Below are 18769 nucleotides of genomic sequence, written 5' to 3' on the forward strand. Positions count from 1 at the left end.
ACATGTGTGTATTTCTGTTTAAGTCCGCTGGTGGACTACTAACATAAATTGGTCCATTAGTGAAGTATCAAAGTATGTAAGGTTTACAATGTTTAAGTTAAAACTTCAAAAAGTCGTAATTCCGTATATTAACCCATTACTTCATATACACGCCTTTTAACGCCTTTTTAACCCCCCCCCCCCCTTTTTGGTGTGTCAAATGATGAAAAAATGCCTTATTTAGGCCCCCAACACTTGTTTTTGTTTGAGAAATGTTGTTAAAAAAAGTGACCTCTTTTTCGGCGCGGCCCCCAACCAAAAGATACATCAGGGATGTGCCCCCTTCGGTGTTTGGGGGGGGTTTGAAGGGGGGCGGAGTCCCCCTCATCGCCACGAAAATTTTGGACTTTGTGAGAGGCTGTAATGACCTCAGATTGATCATGAAGGTAACGTGTAACCAACGCTGAGAAGCATTTGACTCTATCTTCAAATCCAGTTGAGAGAAGTTGCAGCACTTTGAAATCAATTTTTGATGGAAAAAATCAACGCGAAAATAGTGATTTTTCCAATTTTGAGATGTCCCCGGGGGGTTTGCCATGGTAACAGAAAATTTTAAGCCTGAGCATGCTGTTGCAAGGGCAATGGTCCAGTCAACATTTGTGCCAAGTTTAATTAGTGTTGAAGCAGTTTTTCATAGTATTAATAGTTAGCAATTTGAACTTGTAACGGGAGACTTTTCAATGAAAACAGTCCATTTTTTCACAAATTGCTCAATGAAGTAATGGGTTTAAAGTGCTATCATTATAACCCGTCTTACGTAAGTCATATAATTTTCAAGTCCCGTAAAGAACGAGAACGATTTTCAGGGTGTCAAGTATTTCAATGTTTTTTTCTCCGTATTTTCAAAATATAAATCAATGATATATATTTTAAAAATAAAATCGAAACGATCAAAAATGTACGAGTATGTGTAGCAGTACGATGTTGAAAAAAATACTAGTAATTCAATTTAAACATTTCAATGATGTTCTCCCACTAACGTTATACTTGAGAATTATCTAAAACTGGCCGTAAGGAAAATCCTGCTTCCTGATGATAAAGAGTAGAATAATCTGCTGAATTTAATATAAACATGCCCCTTTCATTAATTTTGTATTTGTCGTGTAACAGTAAATATGAAAGAGACAGCGGATTACACCACGTTAACAATGTGCAGCTTACATACTTGACATATATAGCACATTTTCATAAAAGACAATAATGTTCTAAAACAAATCTGTAAGCATAACTGCTTCATTTAAGCTTTGGATAAAAGTCGAAAAAAGAGAAAGGACATGAGTTAATTTCAATACGTTTCGTGGTGTTTTTTTTGTTTGTTTTTTTTTGTTTTTTTTTTGTTGTTGTTGTTGTTGTTTTTTCCATTTTCTTTTTAATTTTTTTAATATTCTCAATAACGAAACTGGATCTTCCTCTCTGGTATTGATATATGTATTGTAAAACAATGATCGAACCAACAATCTGCTTGCACTCTGGGTAATCTGAAATTTTCAAGTGCGAATAAAACTATTATAATTAGTAACATAACCAGTAAAAATAGTTAAATGCATGGTTTTTTCCCTTTGATTTAGAATCGCCCATGAAACTTTAAAATGTCAACATCGGTGAGTTTTTCATGGTGCATATTGTTTCGCAAATTCATCTTTGTTCATTTCAGGAATAAATGTTTGAGCTGTTTCATCTCTCCACCTCTACCAAATGAGCGCCCAAGCTTTATAATTATGATACTCAATAAGGATGAACTTTTATCCCTTTTTTGGGTACAAATAGATTTGGAGATAAAAAACACGCTATAATATCCCATTTCAATTTGGTATAATTTTTACCTTTGCACTGAAAGAACTGGAAAACAGCAAATTTTAACAGTAAATCAAACACTACCAGCCAAGGTGTTTCGAAACAGTGAAATGGAAAATTGCTTCGTTTGAAATGTTTTCACGCTGTTCAAATGTCTTCACAGTGAGTCAGATTTGCTTGCTATAACCTTATTTAATATATATTTTTTCATTAACACGTATGTCACTAACTATTGTATTTCTTTCACGATGAACGACTGAGATATTATGTTTATTTTGAATATCAATCTGAATATTTACACGCCTTTCATCTGCCTTTCCAAAGCGATAATTAGGATGGTTGAAAAATATCATTAGAACAGAAGATAACAGTACAATAATTTTTACATATATAAAAACACCAACACAAACACAGAAAATAGGAATTTAAATTAGATTGCCAAATGGCGATAATTGACAGGTATCACAATATATACTGATGTTGTGAAAACATCAATAGGCTTCATCAGAGTTGTGGTGCATTTTTAAAGTAAAATAGTTGTGTTGTTATTTTATCAATTCAAAGTTAAATCTACGACGCCAAGTGTCATGTCCTTTATAATGGACAGTGTAATAAAAGCAAACCAGTGTTTTGTTACACCATGCATTGCGCACTACATTGTTAAACATTAACTCTTTTGATAGAGTCGTTGGCGGACTCATCAATACATTTCCGTTCACATGTACAGGGTTAAGTTAATATGTTTTCAAGAAAAGGAGAACATTTATATAGATACCTGCTTGCCTGCATTATCATTATACATGCTTTTTAAAGCACGGCATCAAATGTGCATGTAAATAAATTGCATCTGTATAAAAGCTTACTTTACCAGAATATCTATACTACGTGACAGGTGATTGTTTATGAACTACAACATATATTTAGGACAACTGGTACGTGGCGATTAATAATGGCATGTTTTGTTAAAGAACCACAGATTGTTTTACAGCTGCAAAGCACTAATAATCAATATATTTCTATGTATTTCTGTCGAGACAATAGTGATGGTGATATATTTCCGCTGTGTCAGAAACGATTTCATGTTATTTGTGTACGTTCCACACCCACATATTGCCGTTCACCTGCAAGATTTGACATTCAACTGTTCTATGAATTCATCAGGCCTCTATTCTGATGACTGATAATTATATAATTTATTGAATTATCCTGCAATATGTTTGATAAAAAAAAAGACCATGACATTCCTAAGAAATACATTTTGAAAGAATATCAAACGTAATACAAGTATTTTAACATCACTTGATCTTGTATCAGTTTATGGGTATAACATATCCATATTTATTTTTAATATTTAATATGAAAAATGTGCTGCTTTTTGAAATTTCAAATCAAATTTCAGTAAAAGTTTCCTTTGTCATTTCTGAGATTTTGTCAGAAAGTCAAAACAAAGTGTCTGCTTTAGAGGAATGAAGATGTTCGGTATAAATATGATCTATGATGTCATCTAAAAGACCGATGTGTGTACAGCTGGTCTTAACAGACAAATTCTAGCAGCTTGAAATGTGAGACATATGTCAACAAATTCGCCTTAGTGCATTAATTAGTTATCTCATTTAACTTAGTACTTGTCGATATTGCACTACGATGACGAAATATTTGCCAAAAATCAGTGTTAATATGTTTTAGAAAGCTTTCCATGATCTTTACAAACTATTTTGTCCAAGCCGTGCAGTAACTTCTTGTTTAATTTAAACATATTTAATTCTTCATTTACAAGAATAATTTTTACATTGACATACAAATGTATTTACAATCAATGCAACAAAAGAATAAGACTGGAAGCAATCTCATACATATTGAAGTATTTTCCCAAATATATAAAGTATCAGTAATTCTTGTTTATGCCTTCTTATTGATAATGGCCTGTGAATGAGGAAAAATATAATAAATTTCAGTGACCAGAATCATTAAACCCTTTACGGTCATTTTCGATGACCACAACAGATGATCAAATATATGGGAAAATTTCCATAATTCCATTTAAAAGGCATCAAACACAATGCAACGAAAGTATATAAGTTACTTTCTTTTTACACTATACAAACACTGCAGACAACGGCATGTTTATGTCGGCTTATCTTGGTCTACACTGGTCTCAAGGTAATCAGTTTACACCAGCAAGCATATGGTTAAAAAAGAGAAAAACAAAATTTATTCTTAAACTGATTTATTAGTACATTGTGTTGTTTATGTGTTGTTTATATACAAATATATATACAAAAATGATTATAAAAAGCACATGTATGTATAGGTTTATAATAAAACTATGCAATTACTAAAAATACAATGTTAAAATAGAGGACAAGATGTAAGTAAATGACAATTGAACGTATACATATAACGTTTTCGATAGAAAAACAATTAGGGAATACAAAAACAAATAAACCGTAAGAATTAGTGGTCATTTTTGATATTCTTAAGATGTTTTGAAAATATTTTGTTAATTTCATTTAAATAGTTTAGTTTCTTTGTACAAAATAGGTATTTTCAAAAAGGAAATGAATAAATTTTGTCAAACGTAATGACTCTTAATATTCATTTATTTACTTGTCACCAACTTTGTAATGGGCATATGACGACATTCCAGCTTTATAGGAGGAAAACCTCAGGTGCTTCGCTGATTAATTAAGATAAATATCCGCATTTCATATTGTTGCATGACTTCGACTTATGTAGCTGCCTAAATGTGTGCGTCTGTGTGTGTGTGTGTGTGTGTGCGTGTGCTCGCGCGTGCGCGTGTGTGTGTGCGTGCGTGTGCGTGTACGTGCGTGCATTCACGCGCTCGTGTGTGTGGACCACTCTACATTTATTACGTTTAAATAGTAGAAACATTAATGAATTCATAAATAAAAATGTCAGTGGCATTATTATCGCATAGCGACATACTTGACAAACTTATGAGAGTAGCGTGTATTTTAGAAACAGTACCTGAGAAATTATGAGTACAAGTACAGAATCTTTTTGCATTTATACCGAGTACTGAGTGTAACGTTACTACCGGTAATCAGAAAAACACAGTACTTGTTCCTACAGTACTTAATACGACTTGTAACCCATTCCTAGTAAATACTGTGGTTTTTAATCGATTAATCAAGATATTTTGAAAAACATCAATATACATGTGAGTTTTCGTTATTTCCGTTTTCCGCCCCTCAAAAGAAAACTTCAGGTAGGACAATTACAGGGGTAGGTTAAAAAGGCGAAATTAAAATATATGTTATGCTTCATCATGATATCTATACATACTTCATTTCCCAAATGCATCAGAGCATAACTACGCAAATAAGAAATGTTGAAAGGCAATTTCAATGTAAAGGCAATTCCGCTTGATATTGTGATACATGTAAACACGATGTCAATAAACCAGTTTTGTCGATTTCATTGAACAAATAATTTGTGATAGCAATATTACAAATTATGGCCACCAGTAAAGGATATGATTATGCCTTTTTATCAATAAATTCTACTACACAAAGATTATATTCAAAGGAGAGATGCAGAAAATCGACTTTGACATTCAAGATTGACTTTATAAAAGGTATTGCAATGTCTTGTGAGCACCGCATTATTTAATGATATTCTTTTAAAGCCACTGGTGGTCTAAATTGACATTTTTAAATAACATTCTAGTCTAAAACAATAAATACCAGCAAGAAGTAGGTTATGTCATAAAAATGTTTGATTTGTGATTTTAGCACTAAAGCGGTTACGTGTCCCATGTTAACAATTCTTTAAAGCACTATTTTGTCTTGCTGTTTTTTGTTATTTTTTGTTTGTTTGATTTTTTTCTTTTTGTTAATATTTAAGAACAAGAAATCCGTTGAACATATTCCAAGTTTCAGAGTCACTTTCCCAAAGGGCGCTCCCGCTTGTTCTGGCAGCTTTAACTGCAACCTTATCCAATGCATTCAGTATGGTAGAAGTACTATAGGAATGGCATGTTGACCATTTACTTGTATCATCGACTCCTAGGCCTCTAAAAATTGCGTGGTCATTAGCAACAATCTCAAAATACAAATATTTGTCCCGATAGATGCAAAGATGAAGATTAAACATATAAAGTCCTCTAACAGGTGCCGTGAATATTCCGGTGGATTTGTCATACGCCGATCCATGGTTTGACATTATTGATGAAAACACCAGTGTTTCTTTTGTAGCAGGTGACCTATTCTTGATTCCTCTCGCACTAAAGTGAATTATATCCGCTGTTTCTGTTAAAATACAAAAAGACAGAAATTATGCAGATCAATATTAACCAGATTGCAATTAAATGAAATTATTATCTCATTAACAACTACACACCATATAAAAGAATTATCAAATCTTAAAGCACTTTCAAACACTCAAACACTATAGCGTAGCCACGAGTGAGATTACTGTTTTTAAAGTTCAACAGATGAAATAAAATAGCATCATACACAAGCAAACACATTTTCTTTTTATTTTATGCTTAAAAACAATTTTAAATGAAATTTCCTTAATATTTACTTAAATAATTATTAAAATGTGTTTTCCCCACTAGTAGCCTCATTTTAGTCGATTTTTTTCATAAAATACAAGAAGTCTTGAGCTGAAAGATTAGGTGGGCAATCAACGTTAAATGGCGATGATATTATTTACTTTATTCAAAAAATATAAATGATAACTTGCTTTAATAATGAAAACAGAAGAAAAAGTCACACAATCCGACCGTAACTCCGTTACTTACGGCGAATTTATATTAGACCAGGCTATGCGAAATGTTAGCGGCGCCAGTTTTAAAAGTTGTGTATTTCTTAGGAGGAATATAATTGTGTTTGATTCAGAGGGATATCATTTGGATTTGTTGGTCATACATCGGAAACTTATTTGAGGATTGTTACAGACAATAAATAAGCGTTGACAAATGTGTAAACATTCAAAAAGCGGGCAGGAAATTCGAAAACATGGAATTGTTGAACGGCTGACTTACGAACGCTGGGTTGCTTACTTATTTATCGGATTGCTTTTCTAGTTTATATATTGCATTAGGCAGTTATTGCTCGTCTGATTTTTAAATATGCTTAAATGTCATCAAGAGCAGTTTTGCATGTGGAAGGAAATGGATTTTTTAGACAAAAAATTAGAGACGATATTCGGTGATTGGTAATTTGAATGAATTGGAGTAAGTTTTCTTCTTTTTATTACTTTTGAAATTTAAGTTTGTTATCCATTTCATATTCGCTTTTCTCTAAACAGTCCCGAAAATGTCAGAATTGTCAGCAAAAATAAAATTCAGGTGCCACATGGGGAAAATATTATAAAAAAAATATCGTCATGGAAAAGTGTGAAATTAAATTTTGATAATTTTTACTGTGAAATTATCAAATATAATTTTCACAGATAAATCAGTTATCAACCCAAACGCATTAAAAATTTGCTATTATGTTCGTGTATAAATGCATGATTTAAATGGGCATAACTCTTTCACCACTTGTTTGCAGGGAAAATTGAACTAAACATTTGTTGGTATAACATTTAATGCCAAACAATCGCAATATAATTACAACTATTAAAACTTTATGATGCGGACACCAATATTTTCATAGAAAATTCGCTTAATAAGATGCATTACTATAACATTACAAAGTTATTGCATTTAATATTGAACTTAACATGTATTTCGATGTAATTATAAAATACTAACGAACCAAATATAAACACAATGTATGTAATCCATCAAAATTTATTCTGCGATTCACTGAAAATGTGCTAAAAAGGGACATAACACTATCAATAATGAATTGGTTAATCAAATACTTAAACAATTAAACAAATATTCTAAATTGTACAAGGAAGAAAACGGTGTTTAACTACTAAAAAAATACTGGCTAGGGGCTGCATGTTTATGCTGCTGTTTAATTTTCTCCCTTCGACATAGCCTTTTAAAGCATGTGTGTACATGGACTTTTTAGTATATGCCGAGTTTAGGTCTTGAAGGGTCCCTATAACGAGAAATTTAGGGGATATCTAAGCGATGAAATTTCATTTAGATGTTATTATATTATATTTATCCATATTTATGAAAATAGCATCACATATTGAATCTAAAAGAAATTGCATGAAGTCTAATGTGAACACTGCTTTAAATAGTTCAAAAGTTATTTACTATTTGAAAAACAAAACATAGCCAGGCGTCTTTCTTGTTTTTAAACAATTTCATTTCTTTGGATTTTTTCTTCTTTTGTTTCATCATAACTTAACAAAAGATATAATCAAGGAAAATATCGCTTTAAAATGATCTGTATGACGATAATACAAACACAACAGCTTAAATGATTTAGTGTAACAGGAAGTTATTATATTCACACCTAAAAGTTAGTATCGGGCGATCTTTTAGATCCCTTTAGATATTTTAAATGCGTTTTATGTCAATGTTAGAGGATAATAATTATTGCTTTTAACAGTTTTCCCCTAAACTCTACTCTTTCAACTTTCATTCGAATATTTAAAATATGAAAACCAAGATCAACTAGGAAAGGCGGCGTTCAATGACCGCAACCTCCACGCGAACCAGCAACAAGGTCCAGCGGCCAGGAGCCCAGGAGGACCCCAAACAAAAACAGGATAGGGCACAAAGCAGAACACGGACAGGATAATCACTCCAACAATACATAACAGGACAAAATAGTTACCGACTAGGAAATCAAATACAATTTATTGATTAATATGCCCACAAAGTATATGGGCACAGGAGAAGGGGACTTGAAGTACGGGGAAATATCTTACCGCCGAACAATCAATTGAGGATGAAAATATAACAACATTGATTGCATGTACGATTTTACTTTTTACGGCCGGCACACGGCACAAACAACACGATTGTGAGTTTTTCATAACAAAGTCAAATGCCTAACGCGCATAATAGCATTTTGGTATAAAAAGACTCGCCAACTAGTTCCTAACGTCGGTGAAAATAAAAGAATCAGGTTGATTGACTCTATATTGTTCATATTTTAAATTTATCTATGTTTTATGTACATAGATCAGATTACGTATAAAGGATATTTGTCATTGTTAACAGAAGTATGCAATTTATTTCTATACTCAATAAAATAACACATTAGAAAAAACTTTAAAAAGTGATATATCTTTTAAATATTTTATTCTAAGGTATGTATGAACAAAATGAAATAAATGTTAAGTTTTCACTGATCTTGATTCATTTAGCGCTTCTGGAAAGATGATTGTAGTTTATTGGACATTTTCTATCATTATTTGAATATTGACGAGGTTTAATAGCACTTTAACATTGTTCAAAGCATAATTCAATCTGAAAAAAAGAGATATTTTCAAATAAATTGTTTATATCATACTTCTTTTCATTTTGTACGTCATTCCATGGCTCTGTAGAAAGGCCTAACAAGTGTTACTGTCATCCTTAATAGAATCCGTATAGGCTTGTATAAATTGAAATCTTAAGATAATTCAAACTGAACCTCGTTAAAAACTTTGATATTTCGGATTCCAGACAGATATATCGAAGCAAATGTACTTAATTTGCTCATATGTGCTTACTCCCTACCTTCATAACATTTGATTGATTTGATTGAAAAATATGTCCATTGTAGACAAATTCAATTTAATAATTTTCAAAACACTTGTACTATGTATAGTAACAAAATTGTCTATGATTTCAACTGGTTCAAACGCATGTTCTCGACCCTTTCCATCAAACTTTAGATAAGGACCTCGAACACAATAGTAAGAATAAAAACTGAACGGAAACGGTATTTCGTTCTATCCTATGCTAGGAATCACAACATTTAAACAAAAAGTAATTTAAATTAAATTCAATGCTTGGAGTTGTTGACTAAGTATTTTCCAATACATCGAGAGAGAAAAAAATCTAAATTTAGTAAATTTATAGATATAAAAGTAAACAGTATATAATTTACATATTTATTATTATGGGTACAAAATGTCTACCTATTTACATTATGTCTGATTTGTTTATAATATAGCATCGGACAATTTCAAATTGATTACGAATGTCAGACATATTTTCAATCATAATTTTACCGAAACAGACTCTATTTTCCTTTGGATGTCAAATATATTACATTCAATATATGTTTTGAAAGATTTGTTTACATTTAAAACATCTGAAATCGCGTTGTAAACCATGTTTAATTCGTATTAAGTCCGTTATTATTATGAATAATAGCCGAAGAGGTTATTAATGCCATGTGAAGGCCGTAAAAAGTCGCCCGTAAATATCAAAGATGTTACATTTTCGATTTTTTGAAGATCGTTCAGCACGAAATTACTTTGTTAACATGTTACGTGGTATTTTCGTTTCTTATATTGGACCTTTTTCCAACTAAGTTAGATATGTTTCCTGCTTTACAAATTTGTCGTTTGACGTTTTGTCTGTGAAATGCAGGTTGCATCACCTCAAATCCCTTCTCAAAATTTCAAAATTTCATTTTATTTAGTATTGCCAATTGTTTTCTCGTTTAGGGCAAACGCATTTTTTGAATTGAGGTCCAAGAAATAGCACTGATTTCATAATAATCGCCTTATGGACACATTTGCGGATGTTTCTAAAATCAAAATTTTACAATTTCAACTGAGAACTGCTTAACCAGGTGCTAAAAAGCGTGGACGTGAACTTGTACTTTCTTGTTAGAGGCTCGATCAAACCGAGCCTGCAACATTTTCAATTTTGTCGTTTTGGGCGTTCTTTTGGGTTTCCGTTTTACTCTATTTTAAGTACGGATCGTATGATTTTTTATGAGAACTTAAACGTAATTTGTACAAACACAGCTTTTTTGAAAATGAAAGAAAACAATACAACAATTTTATATCGAGAAACTTTATTTTACAGTACTGGACGTTTTAAGTTTTAATACACATACGGGAAGAAACTCTGTTAGCTACTGTTCTGTAAAGTACAGAGACAGACATTTCAATATAGGAATATCAAAGTAGATCTTATTAAAATAGTGCAATTTGTCAAGTGTATTAAAGACGTTTATACACGTCAGAGATAGGCCGGAAAGTGATAATCTGTCTAGAAATAAATAATGCCCTCGGACTGAAGCCCTCGCGATCTTATTCATTTCGTGGGCCCATTATCACCCTCCGGCCCTACTCTTCCGTATATCAACCTCCTGATTAACACTGCTGGGACCAATATTATTTCTTACACAATCGTACGAAATTATTGTGCAATGTAGATGTAGTCTAATTAATTACTCTACATCGTGAACGATAACTATTAATATGAAAACTAAATGAACTGATATAATACGTTTCAATATTTAAATACAGTTCATGTCAAAATTTACCTTTCTCATCTTTTAAGTCCTTCAGAGTATTTTCAATATCCACAATTCTTGATGTTATTTGTTTAAGCATTTTGTTAGATTCAGTGCGTTCAGTTGTTATATAAGCCAATGTGTCATGAAGGTTTCCTTTGGTTTCATCAACATCCGCCTTAAGTTTGTCCACTAAAATCTCCACCGTAATCATCTTTCTTAATGATTGCTCCTCATAGTGAAATTTTGAACATGATTGTTCTGCTGATAATAAGGCAAAAGAGCAGAAAAATATTCCTAGGTATCGAAACATCGTCACTTACTGGAATGTTTATTATTATCTCCCTGTAAAGTTTATGAAAGATTTGTACTTTAGGTAGCGATGTTTATACAAACCATCATAAGGGCTGGTCATAATTTTCTGTTAACATTACTAATTGTTTGTGATTACTATGACATGTGAAAAAAATAATTTAAGACGATACGTTTTGCAAGAATAAAAAGAGAAATATTTTTTTCAAATTTATTCCTAAGAAATTTATAAAGTGACATATTAGACAAAATGGTGTTTTATCTCTATTTTGCTTTAAAATTCTAGATCAAACTTTAAAAAACAAGTCTCTTATGGTGTATTGCATGTCGAAACAATTTGTTCAGCCACATTTTTAGATACATAAATCTTCTTCTTTTACATCTCTGAATATGTTTTGCGGACGTGTCTTGCTTTATATATTTGTATCTAACTAAGACACTGCATTGAATATTGCAGTGAACAATATCCGAATAGAGAGTTAGGTCAGATCGTAATGAAGTAATTCCTGCTTGCAATGCGTAATAACAACCTTTATTTTAGTCAATCTGACACATTTGTTATTGCAAGCAGATATTGAAAATCACTCTTTCTTCATTTGTTCTCGAAACGTCATGATTTTGTTATTCGGCATATCAATACCTTTTTTATGTTATGTTAATTACACTGAAGATAATTGACACTATATTTTATCAGCTTTACACAACTTAGTATCTAGTTTAGCGCGGAGTAAGGTAGTCTAGTACTGGTGTAACTCTCCAAGAACGATGGTTAGGAAACTACCCGCCTATATGACTGAAATACTGTTGGGAAAAGGCGTAAAATTAAACAAACAAACAAACAAAAACAACTTAGTATCAACCAGGATTGAACGTTGCGAACATCCCTTTATGTAAAAACATACAGAAGTATTTGTAACTTGTAAACATATTTTTACAGATAATAAGATAACTTTCAACCGAGGGATAAGAAACAAACGTTTTTGTATTCGAGATACACTGTGATACAATATGTGTTCGCAATTTTCCTTTAAATATCAAATTACAATGTCCTGTCGCACATATCCATCCAAATATTTTCTTTCGATGCATGTTAAACATGATATTGGGAAATCAACACTCTGAATTCGTCATGTGTTATACAAGATTACTTCAGTGACACCCATAGGATGAGAAAAAAATATTGATAGATTAAAGTTCACAAATGAGAGAGCCACATAATTGGCTTGCAAGATTTAAATAGGGTTAAATTAGTACTTTAAACCCAACTAAGGTTTATATTCAAGATAGTTTCCAAATAAATATACATAAAATATTTCTTTCATAATGTGTAACCTAACTTGTTTAATTTATCAAACATGAGATAATAAAGGGATAGCAGTTATCTTTTTAAAAAGTGTATTAGTTTAATGCCTGGTATATTATACATTTTCCACATAATTGTGTTTATCTAACGGACAGTTTTTGGTTGTTCTTTTTTTATTTTTTTTTATTTTTTTTTTTGCTATTCACTATTATGAATAAGAAATATCAATAAAAGAAAATGAATTTAAAAAATGGAAGGTCAATGTCTCTTTTAATATTGATGTACTCTGACTTTCGATTTCATTAATTCCGTATTAAATTCTAAAAACAAAGAGTCAATGCTACTTTCATAAAACACGTGTTACATGTAATACGAGAATTGATAAAAATTACCCGGACTTGATAGATGTTTCATAACCCGTTGAAATGCCCATAATGCCTCAGAAATTCTTTTGTTTTTATTTTTCAAAAACTTTTTATTTGAGGTGTACCCCTGATAGCTGATTTATTTCAGGGATTTTATGTTAAGTCGTTCACGTACTTCGCATCAGGACATTACACATGCATTTAATAACACTTTTCGCTACCTAGATGATATCCTTAGCATGAATCATCCTTATTTCGATCAAATGGTTATTACAATATATCCCAGTGAACTAAAATTAAATAAGACTACCTCTTCAGGCATTAAATTACATCTTGTTTTAGATTTAGACATTTCTTTCATTAACAATATCATAGTAACCGAAATATATAATAAAAGAGATGATTTGATTTTAATAGTGTTAGCTATCCACATTTAGATGGAGAAACACAAATGACCAACCTAAGTCCATTTCTACTCTTGTACGTAACTATGACTTGCAAGATGCAGTTGTTGTTGTTGTTTTGTCCGTCTAGGAAAGAGTAAAAAAGTCACAGCGTGCCAAGTCTGGAGAATATTATAGTGGGCAGCTACTCGTTTTTCACGAGCGGATTTAACTTGCTACTTTTTCTGGTCAGATGTTAGCATATGGGTTTTCTACCTGTCAGTTATTCGCCTTAATTTCCAGTACTTCTTTAGAATATTATGATTTGACCTGTTTGATATCTCTTTCTGGGCTATCTGGGTAAGTGAAAGGCTTGCATCTTTGTCAATGATGGGCGTGACATAATGAATGTTTTGCCAGTAACTATAAAGCGTTTTCTACTAGACTAATATGCATCTTTAATTGATGTGTGTCCGTTTTTAAATGTATGCAACCACTTCGAAACGCAGAAACAGTTGCATAAGAATTTCACTGTTGTCATGAATATAACAAATGCCATTCAAAACATCTATAGCAGATTTTCCTACTTTTGCTTGAGCTTTTAAAAAAGCCCGTATTTCAGATCTTTTAACTGAGCGTTTACATGCCATATTTTACATGAAACTACTCGTGTAAGGTATATTTAAATGTAAATAAAATTCTTAATCGGTTGACTGCACACATGGTTTTGATATCATTGAAAAACAGATACTTTGAAGCATAACATAGTTTATATAAACCCAAAAATAAAGAGCTAAATTAAAAACTATACTTCCTATTGCATTATATATTGACCCATCCTCGTACAGGTTTTTTTGTGGAAAAGTGAATGTCAAAAATGAGTGATAAACATATCTTCAGCATCTTCATCATCTTCAATTTCCAATGTAAATAAATTGTGTTGCCCTGGCTTATGTCCTACCTCATCTGGTGTATATCTGTGTTCTCTTGAAGATGATGTATGCAAGTCCTTGTCACTTTTGTACCTGCAGTCGATTGTAGCGATATTCACCATTGGTCGCTCCGGTTCATTTCTAATATTCTAATTAAAAAACAAAATTTATACAAATAGGCCAAGATGATTTGAACTGATGATATAAGTTCATTTGTAAATATTAATCTGTTACGACTGTACGCTTAAATAGACAAAAGATGGAATATTACATATTTGTGTATCATTTTTGATATACAAAATGTATTCTTAACTGTTAAGGTTATTATTATTGCTGTTTGTAATGAACAGTTTAAAGTAGACTAGAGGAATGTGTCTTTGAACGTAAAGCTTATATCAAGAAATATGTGTGTTAATATTATATGAATTTTGTTTATGCCCCTAATAAAATACTGGGAATAAATATAATGTGATGGAGTAAGTAAGTCATCTATTCCTTGTCCGACCAGTAACTAGAGAATGCTTAGGCCTACAGGCCTAGGACTTGGTATGAAGGTTGGTCATGATTAGTAGCTGACCCTTATTCATTTTATGGTTTGAAGGTCGCCATAGGAATAATCGCTTGTCGTCAGTAACTATGAAATATTTTGCGTATAGTCCGAAGTTTAGTGTGGAGGTTGGTTATGACTAGTAGATGACACATTGATTTATAGATCATGAGGATAAAGGTCAAGGTCACTATGGTATTGACCTCTTAAAATATAACTACAGTAAAGTATAACTATAACTAAAGAAAGCTTTGCCTACAGTCATTAGATTTGATGTGTATGTTGGCCATTACTAGTAGATGACCACTATTGATTTTCTGATTAAAACGTCAACTGTCAAAGTCACCATGGCTTGGGCCGCTCAAACCTTGTCCGGCCAAAATCTAGAGAGAGCTTTGGCCTACAATCATTAGACTTGTTTTGGATGTTGGTCTTGACTAGATGAAAACCACTATAGATTTTAAGATCAGATATTTTGAGGTCATTAAGTCAAGGTCGCAGTAAATTAAAAACTTGTCCAATCAAGACGTCTGCACATATTCTGCTGGGGTGTGGGGCAAAACTGTTCGCATTTCTAGTAAAATATAACTTATAATCTTTTATAAAAAACATAACATGAGCTGTCAGTAAGACAGCGAGCTAGCCTAATCTCAGTGCTTGTTAGTAAAACAAGAGCAAGGATAATGAAGATTTTTTCTTAGTTCAAAAAGTGCCATAATTCAATAGTTATAGAAGATACAAACTTGCACCAAAGTGTGACGACGGTGTAACATTAAATGTTGACCCTGTTGAAATGTGACCCCATGGGTCATTTTGAACGTTGAAAATTTACCCTGCCAACATTTTGACATTAAAATTTGATGAAAAAAGTCATTAAAATCTTATCAGTTGTCGACTCGATAAAAAACGGGTTCATTTTAATAGTTTGTGGAATTCTTCAAGTTAAACGTTCTGTTTGATCTGTCTATATTAGAGAAACACATAGAAAAAAATCAGAATCTCCTACAGCACCGTGTATATCCAGTAACGCCGGATTGTGAACATAACGCACTATTCGTGAAATAAGTGACGCAGAATTTGTGAAAATTGTGATATTTAATGTATCAAATCGCACTTTTCGCCAGTTACCGGGGAACTTTATTTATGTACATCATTATCAATGTCATTAAAAATGTATTATGTACCAGGTATCCTCCATTTATTACACAAATTTTGCGTTACTTATTGCACGAATCGTGCGTTATTTTCACATTCCGGCGTTACTGGATATACACAGTGTACAGGCTTCATTAAAATATTTTAAGAGGCCGAGCCGAGGATAACTGCGCCGAGATAGGTATTAAGATGATCTATATGTTGGACAGGGTACATTTAACAGAAGTTCAAAACAATGATTTCTGACAAACCTGTTTGTGCAAAATTACTCGGGGTCAGATGCAAGAATGATCAAAATATTTGTATTGAACGACGAGGCCAGTAGTGCTACTCTTATTCATGACAAAAGTAGGGAATTTATTAATTATATATACATTGCAATGTTGGACTAGACTGAAATGTATACCGGCTGTAGTAGATCAGATTCGATTTTTTGCTATTTTACAGATCCTGTTTCTGGCTTATATGATAAAATTTAATTTAATAATTACATTATTTAATCATTCAGGGGTTTGTGCTACAAAAATATCATAGATTTTAATAAGTGGTGTAGCTACGCCGAAATTGATAGTATGCACAATCACGCTGAAAGAGATAATAAAGATCGTGTCAGTAACACCCCTCCACCACTTCCTTACAGCTCAACGATTTCCATAATTCATAGATACTTAAAAATGTTTTCCGTGTCTGTTAATTTAAGGTCACAAAGTAGGATTTAAATCAGAGCGTTTTATACTTGCACGATTTAACAGAACACTTCATTTCGTGTATGGTAAAATTCGTGTAAATTAATATAAATGGTCGTAGACATTGAGGGGGCAGCACCCCTGGTGCCCTGCCTCCTCCCTTGAAACCACTAGTGATAACAGAAGAAGACGTTTAAATACTTTTATTTCTGCTCAAACGGACAACATGTAAAAAGTATACAATGTGATATGTAACGGTATTTACGTAAACAGCATATAAGCGGTGTATACTGCATGACACGTTATAAGAAGTGTTATTAGAACGTGGTGCGCTTGAATGTTATATGAAAACAACAAAAATATTTATATTACATTTGTATGGCCATAGGCTTATTGCGCAAAATTGCAAGGATTGAGTTCAAATGGTCAAAACTTAATGTTACACTGGTGCAAGGGTGAGTACAATAGCTCTCCGAATTTTTCGAGTAGTCGAGCTAAAGACTAGTGCAGTGCCAACATTCCTATGATATTAATTATGACAATTTACTTACCTCATTTCTACATTTTGTTCTCCTTAATATCCTATAATAGAAAATGTTGATATTGTATAATTTGATGAAATCAGTACTTGTCAAATCATATTGCGATCAATCTACAAAACGTAAAATGTTTCCCATGCAAAAAACGTATTTTTAAGTTCATTTATGTATTGAATATTTTCAAAATTTGTGGGTTTTTTTCCTACCTAACCTATGTCTTTACATTTCTGATTAAGGTGTTATTGAGAAGTTCTTTTACGAGGGCTTTCTAAATTCACACTTTTTAATGCAGGCTTGAACATGGTCATGTAAACGTTTTTTTCTTTAACGAACCATTAAGAATGTTTGATAACTTTTATTTACTACAGTTGGAAAATATATCACGCTGTATAGGCACTTCTCTATATTATGTTACTTACATTATAATCCGTATTATAATGGGAACGAACACAAGTATCAAAATTATTATCAAACACACGACATTGCATTCATTTGTTGTCCCTGTTGTTGTTGTGATACATTTTTGGTCGACAAGAGTTTCATTCAAACGGCACCGTCTGGATATGTCACAAACTTCCACGTGACTCAGATTCCTTTTCAATGCATGTTCGTAAAAGTTAATATACTCCATCATTGGAGGTGGGCAAGGTGCATAATTAAGCATGTCATGTTTTAATCCACAAAATAACGTTCCGCATGTCTTATAGAAACCCATTATTTAATCACATATATATTATTCAGGCATTGTTTAAACACTTTAACTATTCGCATGTTATATCTCATTAACATAGTCCAGATACTGAACAATAAAATAGAAAAATACACAGATAAAATAAACAAATGATATAACCGTTAGATATACAAAAACAGTGCAGGTATATCTTATGTGTAGTACACCCAATAGATCAAGTTACGGTAATTTAGTGATATCTGTTACAAGTATAACAAAGCATATGATTTATTTAAAAGTGAAGTCCCGACATAAAATCTTTAAGTTTAAAAATTATAAAGCAATAGGAAACTTACAGGCAGTACATTTGTCTTATTGACCGAGGCAAGACAAGACTAGAAATTGACTATTCACAAGCTAACAGGCTATGAATGGTTTTACTTTTATTAATAAATCATGCAATATGAATAGGTATGCATAATCCGCACACTTAACAGAACAATTGAAATATGAAACCAAAACGAAGTGTAGTTTGCTGCGGTTTACGGTTTATTCGACATAAAAAAATGATTAACCAAGAAAGGGAGAAGAAAAGAAAGCAAGTCTCTCCTGTGTCTGACAAAGGGAAAATTGGTTCCAATGGTTACATCTCAAGCTTGATGAAGCTAGAAATTAACCAAACCCATCCCAATAAAAAAATCAG

The 18769-nt window shown here is 32.2% G+C and overlaps 2 protein-coding genes across 2 annotated transcripts; both read right to left on the reverse strand.

The window, feature by feature from the left end:
* Window positions 1–4210: 4210 nt before the first annotated feature.
* On the reverse strand, window positions 4211–11516 carry LOC132716830 (cerebellin-2-like). The gene is made up of 2 exons (XM_060700174.1): window positions 11205–11516; window positions 4211–6104 (listed from the first exon to the last, which is right to left on the reverse strand). The coding sequence occupies exons 1-2, from the start codon at window positions 11485–11487 to the stop codon at window positions 5689–5691; spliced, it is 699 nt and encodes a 232-aa protein (XP_060556157.1). The 5' UTR covers window positions 11488–11516; the 3' UTR covers window positions 4211–5688.
* A 2066-nt stretch (window positions 11517–13582) lies between these two features.
* On the reverse strand, window positions 13583–18236 carry LOC132716831 (uncharacterized). Its single transcript, XM_060700175.1, has 3 exons — window positions 17816–18236; window positions 17409–17439; window positions 13583–14618 (listed from the first exon to the last, which is right to left on the reverse strand). The coding sequence occupies exons 1-3, from the start codon at window positions 18109–18111 to the stop codon at window positions 14409–14411; spliced, it is 537 nt and encodes a 178-aa protein (XP_060556158.1). The 5' UTR covers window positions 18112–18236; the 3' UTR covers window positions 13583–14408.
* Between the last annotated feature and the right edge of the window lie 533 nt (window positions 18237–18769).

This window comes from Ruditapes philippinarum, unplaced genomic scaffold (genome assembly GCF_026571515.1).
Source record: "Ruditapes philippinarum isolate M1 unplaced genomic scaffold, ASM2657151v2 ctg11927_1_1_1_1, whole genome shotgun sequence".
Classification (NCBI taxonomy): Eukaryota; Metazoa; Mollusca; class Bivalvia; order Venerida; family Veneridae; genus Ruditapes; species Ruditapes philippinarum.

What these genes read in the sequence shown, in the direction of transcription:
- LOC132716830 (XM_060700174.1), bottom strand. Translation starts at nt 11,487, where the DNA reads ATGTTTCGATACCTAGGAATATTTTTCTGCTCTTTTGCCTTATTATCA. An exon ending in GGACTTAAAAGATGAGAAAG is followed by an intron (nt 6,105 to 11,204) that starts GTAAATTTTGAC and finishes GTATTTTAACAG; the next exon opens with AAACAGCGGATATAATTCAC.
- LOC132716831 (XM_060700175.1), bottom strand. Translation starts at nt 18,111, where the DNA reads ATGGGTTTCTATAAGACATGCGGAACGTTATTTTGTGGATTAAAACAT. An exon ending in ATTATAATACGGATTATAAT is followed by an intron (nt 17,440 to 17,815) that starts GTAAGTAACATA and finishes TTTCTATTATAG; the next exon opens with GATATTAAGGAGAACAAAAT. An exon ending in GAACAAAATGTAGAAATGAG is followed by an intron (nt 14,619 to 17,408) that starts GTAAGTAAATTG and finishes TTTTTTAATTAG; the next exon opens with AATATTAGAAATGAACCGGA.